General features: G+C 33.3%; 1 protein-coding gene across 1 annotated transcript; it reads right to left on the bottom strand.

Annotated features, from left to right (window-relative positions):
* Nucleotides 1–5,673, bottom strand: LOC123886981. The gene is made up of 7 exons (XM_045936243.1): nucleotides 4,881–5,673; nucleotides 4,348–4,789; nucleotides 3,268–4,184; nucleotides 1,951–3,171; nucleotides 1,645–1,863; nucleotides 668–1,525; nucleotides 1–578 (listed from the first exon to the last, which is right to left on the bottom strand). The coding sequence occupies exons 1-7, from the start codon at nucleotides 5,671–5,673 to the stop codon at nucleotides 1–3; spliced, it is 5,028 nt and encodes a 1,675-aa protein (XP_045792199.1).
* Nucleotides 5,674–7,511: the final 1,838 nt, after the last annotated feature.

Below are 7,511 nucleotides of genomic sequence, written 5' to 3'. Positions count from 1 at the left end.
TCAGATATTGTTGAACACTTCTTTGAAGACAACATTGTTAGTCATCTCTTTAGCAACTTTGTTGTCATCATGAATCAACAACTTAATGCCTTGTTTGCTTTTAACTCTTGAAACGGCAACATATATTTGACCATGACTAAAAACATCTTTTGGCAAATAAATACCAACATGATCCAAAGATTGTCCTTGTGATTTATTAATGGTCATGGCATATGATACCATTAGAGGGAATTGCCTTCTAGTCAATTTAAAAGGCCATGGAGATTGTGATGGAGACATATCTAATCTTGGAATGTAAACTACACTGCCATGATGCTTGCCACCAATTATTTTAGCTTCAATCACATGATTAGCTAGCTTGGTTACAATCATTCTTGTACCATTACATAAACCTTGAGTTTGGTCAATATTCCTCATTAACATTATTGGTGCTCCAACCTTCAACTTGATAGTGTGACTTGGAAGACCAGAAGTCCGTAGAGAACTCAAAAATTCAGGAGTAAAAAGTTGTGTAACTTGATAATCATGAATTTCTGATCTGTCAATATCATTTGCACTCAAGTATTCTTGTTCTTCACCTAAACACAATTCATATAAGAAATAAATAATTTTTAGTAACTTCAAAATTGTTAGAGTACCACACAATATTGAATAAGTATATGTTAACCTGGCATAATGTTGAGCATGTTTTCATTTATTGAATCAACTACTTCAATTGTAGAAGCTAAAATTGCTCTGCTGAGCAAATATTGATAATCGTTGTAATTCTGCAAAAAACTTGGATAAGTACTATCAACAATTCCTTTGATTGGATCATCAAAATTTTTGATGAGGAGTTCATCTGGAATTTCAATCTGTGCAATGCCATCATTAGGTTCAGATATTCTCCCTTCTCCAACTGCCAAGAGCCAATTTGAAAAAGATTCAATCTCATTGTTTCCCTCATTGTTTGGTCCTTGTCGCAGTCTCATATTTTTTGTTAAAGTCAAAACCTCTACATGATCCCAAATGTAAGATGCATTGATTGAAGCATGGACAATATCAGATCTGCTTCCTCTTGGAATTACCGGAAGTATTTGTCTAAAATCACCTCCAAAAACGACAACCTTTCCACCAAAAATTTTCTTCTCCTCTCCATTTTTAGTCATTAGATCCTGTAGACAACGGTCTAAAGATTCAAAACAGTATTTATGAGCCATTGGTGCTTCATCCCATATGATTAACTTTGTTTGTCTGAGCAACTCAGCAAGGTCACTGTCATGTGGTATTTTGCAGCTGGAATTATCTAAAGTGGGAATAGGAATTTTAAATTTTGAATGAGCTGTTCTTCCTCCAGGCAGGAGTAGAGCTGCAATTCCACTTGTTGCAACAGTAATAACAATTTCATGTTTTGACCTCAATGCACTTGCAAGTGTTCTCCATATGTATGTTTTTCCTGTTCCACCATAACCATGCAAAAAGAACACTCCTCCATCTTGTTTGTTCACAGCACTCATTATTTTTTTAAAATGCCTTCTCTGTTCATCTACATCATAATAGTTAAGTCATGTACAATAATTAAATGGATCAATCAATCAAGTAATAAGTCATGTACATTAAGTAATAAGGATAATCAATCAAGTAAATTAAAGTATGATATGAAACCTGTGAGTGAAGCAGATAATTCTGCAAATTCTTCTTTAAGTGCTTGAATATCGTAATTTCTCTCATCATATATTAGTCTATTCCCCAGTTGTTCTAGCACATAACCTTTCGGATACGGCATTGAACCAAATTCTTTTAATGACCTCCTGTTACCTTGCAGATACTGTTCAATCTCTAACAGGGTTAAATTTTCAATTTCATCATCAGTCAGTTGCAAATCTGCATAGAAAAAGCTATGTTAAGTTATTATAAAAAAATATCCAGGTTAATGTTTGTTCAAACTTTTCGTTGTTTCATGTAATGTACCTTTATTAAGTGCAATTCCCCTTTGTTGATATAAGATTCCATCAGAAAGCCACTGTATTGTCTTCTTGAAAACAAAATATGGTCTATTCATACAACTACACAATAGTAAAATGACAAATAATCTCCTTAAAAAGAAACCTGGTCCCCATCCATGAGCTTCTCTAATGGCACTAATGTACTCCTTATCATCTCCAAGAAATCCTTTTGCAAAACATGCATCTCTGAATGTGTCATATTGTATATTACGTACCTTTTTAATATCTTCATATGACATTGGGCCTTTGACGACAGTCAACATCATTCGCAAATAAAACAATTCTCCTGTGGTCGGGGGAACCCAAATCAATCTACCAATCTTAAAACCTCTTTTCCTTGGTGTCCAAGATTTCTTTTTCTTGCTGTAGGTAAACTTTGTGACAAACTGACCATATGTAAGTTTTCTAGCAGCTGGATAGTCTTTATTTGCTTGCAACCATGATGTGAACATAGACTCGGTGACACTTGGTTTTTCCAAAATGTTTTCCATCCGGTCAAAATCAGTGAAATATATAGTATTTTCTCCGACCAGATGAAAAAACATTCTCTCTACAGCAGGCTTCCTACCATGTATTTTGAATGAAAAAATTCTCCAACATGCTTCACATGGTGAAATATATCTGCAATCAACATATTGTTTGATTTCATCAATTTGAATCTGTTGATTTCCTCCATTGTTTTGAGCTCTTTCAACTGTAGCTGTGATTCTATCATAACCTTTGTGTATGTATTTGAACAAATATTTAATTGATGATGATTGGTTACACCATTCCATATTGATATGACCTTGATATTTGAGCAATAGTCTCTTATTATATGGAACAACATAACCATTGTCCAAAGTAACACCATTTTTTTCCACCGTATAGGAATTGGAACTTCTTCTGTAAACAGGGTATCCATCTTGATCAACAATGGTTTTTTCATTGAATTTTTTTGGAAAGAACTTAGTACACCTTCCATTGACAGTGCATGGTGACTGAAGTCTAGATGATCCACATGGACCATGTATCATATGTTTTTTAACCAGGTTGTAAAGCTCAGGGTCAGAATCAGGGTTTGGTATCTCAGCAGAAATGATAGTGTCAATGTCTTCAGGTGAAGGATACTTGCTTGAAGGATGCAAGAAAATCAATATATGAGCATGTGGGAGACCTCTTTTTTGAAATTCAATTGTATACATATCTGTGTAAGTTTATCAATTTAGAACATATTCAGTTAGTGATGTATGTATGTTTCAGATAAATGGACATTAATATTAATATTATAAGAATGACTTACATGCTAACACCTTGCCTAAGATATGTCTCTTAGTCAAATCCTTCATAAGCTCATCAAACTTTATTTTGAAAACCTTTGAAACAATGTCCGGTCGATCTTGAGGTTTCAAGTTGTTTTTTGCAAGCTCCCTTGTGATTTCAGGCCATGTAGGATTACATGTGAAAGTTATAAATATATCAGGAAAACCAACTGCAGAAGAAATTGCCATACCATCAAAGTACAATTGATCCATATATCTTTTACTACCAACAAAAGTAGAAGGCAATATAACTCTTGTCCCTCTTTTCTGATTTGGGTCATTATTGGGATTTTGAGTTCCTTCCTTTAGTTTGTGATATTTTCCAACTCTGAGTTTATTTTGATTTTTCCTTAACCAATTCAAACGCTCAGTTTCCATCATTGTATATCCATCAACCAAAAACTGTTGGAAAAGTCTTCTTGAACATAGCAATGTCTGAGCTTCCTTTTTTCGCTTTTGGATTCTAAAACAAAGCCAATCTTTTATCGTAAGACGATTCCTTTTGGTTATCTCAGTTTCATGCCTATATCTAAATTGAATGCCTGTCCTGAAACCATCTTCACCATATGGGAAAATCAGTGGATATTGATAAGCAAGATAAGCTGGATGAAATTCATTTATTCTTTTCAATTGACCACTTCTCTTATGCATGATTATATCTCTTTCTGCAGCAGAGTCAATATCTCCAACAATGAGAGCAGCCACTTCAGATACAGTTGGCTTATTATAAATCCTACCATCTGTAGTTCTCTCAGAAATTAGTTTAAACTTGAGGTCTTGGAAAAAATTATTTTGCAAAGTCTGTTTAGCCATTCTAAATGATCTTGCATGAACATTGTGTTCATCAAGCATAACTTTTAATTTGTGAACAATATTTGCATCAAGATCTTTGATATTGCTGAAAAAGGAATTAGTAAATCAGATTAATGGTACAAATATGTGCAGGTACAGAATTGTTTTATGATGATGATAATAAATGAAATTAATGCTACAAATATGTGCAGTGACATGATTTTTTTATGATGATGATGATAATGTACTGTAATTATCAATATGGTTACCTGAAATTCTGCATTCTGTTTTTAATTTCGTTTTCAGTGTCATAAATATATAGCTGTGCAAATTTAGGAGGTTGACCTTCAACCGGCAACATGCTCCCAATTCGATGACAAACTTGTCCTTGAATCCTTAATGTTGGTGGACCTTTACCAATTCTTTTCCGTTCATCCAATTTCATTCCAGGTGATGTGAAAGCAAACATTGAGTTATATATCCTTGTGTGAGCCTGATAATTTTTGCTGTCTGCACTGTGATAGTTAAATAATAGATGTTGAAGAAGTTCTGGTGGTTGGTCTAGCAATGGCAGTTGAGCTTTGCCTCCATGGCAACATAGCTGGAATTGAGGTGTAATGGAATCTTTTCTCTTATTCTTCCTTTCTTGATACCACATGAATGCACCACATTGTTGGCATTCCCATATAGGATCACCTATATCAAAATAACCTACAAAAACATATAAACAATAGGTTAAGTTTTGCAAATATGCTGGATTGTATGCATCAAATTTTTAAAGATGCTTATTGTCATAAGAAACCTTGTTGATCATCATCTTCTATATCTTGTTCATCATCAGATGCTGATTGTCCATCACTGCTGCAATTGTCTGATGTGTCAGACTCATCAGAAGAAGATTCAATTACATGATTCTCAAAAATTGTGGAATACTGAGATTTCTTTTTGGTTCCAACTTCATTGTTTCCTAAAGTTGTCTGATTTTCACTGAGTGTGGCAGTGAACTTGTTGTATAGATTAACTCCCCGGGTTTGATAATGAGGTTTTGTTGGAGGTGGTTCCACAACATTGTTCAACTGAGATGGTTGGCTAACATTACAAAAGGATGTTAACAAATTAGTATTTTTTTCTACTTGAATCCTTGAAGAAGTTGAACCTTCAGCAGGTTTAGTTGAATTATTTGTTGCTTCCTTTTGAACTGTATGAACTTGTTGGTTGAATTCTTCAATATGATTTGGTCGCATGTTACCAAAAGCAGGATTTGGTTCATTTGAAGCAATTTGTCTGAGAGTAGCATTCCAATTTCGAATAAAATTGGATGAAGCTAAAGGGAAAACAATTTGTGATGGAGGTGTCTGACTTGGAACATTGAAGTTTGAGTTTTGGGAAGCAATTGTAGATGTACTTGGATGTGTATGAATGTGAGTTGGATTGATGAGGTTGACATCAATATTGCTAGTGTTGGTAACATTAGCAAGTGGAGTTTTTGTTTCATTTGTTGAAGAACGTTTTGGAGGTGTTGGTTTCTTTGCAGATTTTTTCTTGTTATCAACAACAGCTTTTCTCTTTTGTCTGAGATTTTTTTGGTTATCCATGTCTAGGTGTTAACTTGCTATGACATGAAAGAAACTATTTGTAAGAATGTTAAGTGTTTATTATAAGGACAATACAATCTAAATTTAACCATGTTTAAGTTAGTTTTCAAGACTTAAAGTTAAAACCAAAATTTGAATTTCAAAAATGTGGTGGGAAAAATGAAGGTTCCAATTTGAATTTAGGAAAAAGGAAGGTAAATTGAAATTTAAATTTCGTATCAATCATGATGGTAAGTGTAAATTCCAGCTGGTTTTGGTAGCTTGTTTGCATATTTACTTGTATAATAAGATAAGTTGTTGAGAACATTAAATGCAAATCACTTTTATGAGCTTATATTCTACTATTATATTTAAAAGCAAGTCAAAAGCTATTATATAGGTTGTACAGGAAACCTGCGATGGACAGTTTTGAAAGCAAGTTTCTTGGGTTAGTGTATTTGTTTATTGGTTTTCCTCCTGCAAAACACCTCCACTCAATGCAAACTTTCTATCACCATTAAATAGATATAGGTGAGAGTTGGTGGATGAATTTCAATGTAAGAAAATCAGGAAGGGAAGGGAACAATATTGTTAAACATTAGATTAACTTAAAAACAATATTAATCAATGAAACAAAACTACAATTTGGCATAAAACATAGAAAATGCCCTTACTAATTTAAGCACATAACTAACAAACTTGATATTTCATTTACATAAAACAGTACATTCTAATGACATGTTTAGATTGATAGAAGAAATTTACTAATCAATAGTTGGATTAAAACACATAGCTTTACTGAATAACCCTATCAACATCCTGAATAACCCTATCAACATCAACTCTATTACTATTTTCAAGATCAAAGAAAGTGAACTTGACAACATCTCCATTGGAGAAATAGTTATCCAGGCAGAATTGTTGCCATACATCCACTTCATACCTTGTGCTTTGGTTTGGACCTCTTGACTTGATGATTTGAGTCAAAACTGGTTCAGCAACTGGTCCTTCAAGCACCAAGTAGTCATGAAAAGAAGTAATATATTCACCCAGGCTTTGGTTTAGAAACTGCAAAATTAAAAAAATAAAATTTAACATGTATCAATGTAAATAATGTGCAACTAAATTTAATAAGAATAATACTCAACTAATTGTCTTGTGCTATTAGGATCATTTGAAATTACAATCTCAAAAGTAAAAGGATCCTTTGGTTTTGTAGATAGAGAATGAAACTCAGGAAATTCGTCAGTTGATGATTCCTTAGTTGGATTTAGAACCAAGTGAAACATACTGTCACCATAATAGACTAAACCAACAAAATGATATTGAAACTGCAGCTCATAAGTTTGACGAATTTCTTGCCAGCCAGTTGTTAGTCGAGGTTGGTTAACATCACGATTCCAAGTCACCAAATGCATGTAATTGCAGCCATAAATTTGCCATTGATCGTCTAACTCATCCGAGTATTTATGTACAAAGAAAGGATCGATCTCACCATAAGGCTTCACATGTTAGTTTGTATAAAAAAAACATTAGAATACCTAAATGATAGTGATAGTTAAAAATGAAACAAACAAATTAAAAATGAAAAAGTTTGACTTACAACATCATTGACATGAATTGTATACATAATGGTTTTTTGCATTCTTCTACCAAGAATAGTATTCAGATCCTCATAATATGTTGGCATGATGATATGAATGTGTAGTGTAGAATGAGATACCCTATAAATGTTATGAAGATGTATTTATAGTACAAATGCACACTTGATGTTCATAAATAAGTAGTTGAAGTTGGTACTTGATACACTAACTTTCAATGTTGGAGGTTGAATAAGCAATTAATATGCAGTCATAATG

Source organism: Trifolium pratense, linkage group LG5, assembly GCF_020283565.1.
Source record: "Trifolium pratense cultivar HEN17-A07 linkage group LG5, ARS_RC_1.1, whole genome shotgun sequence".
NCBI lineage: Eukaryota > Viridiplantae > Streptophyta > Magnoliopsida > Fabales > Fabaceae > Trifolium > Trifolium pratense.
Note: the sequence above shows the minus strand (reverse complement) of the source record. Positions and strands in the feature narration are given on the sequence as shown.

Bases quoted from the DNA above. Each gene is read 5' to 3' on its own strand.
- LOC123886981 (XM_045936243.1), bottom strand. From the start codon at position 5,673: ATGGATAACCAAAAAAATCTCAGACAAAAGAGAAAAGCTGTTGTTGAT. The intron at 3,172-3,267 runs GTAAGTCATTCT...AAACTTACACAG, and splicing joins CTTAGGCAAGGTGTTAGCAT to ATATGTATACAATTGAATTT. The intron at 579-667 runs GTTAACATATAC...AATTGTGTTTAG, and splicing joins CATGCTCAACATTATGCCAG to GTGAAGAACAAGAATACTTG.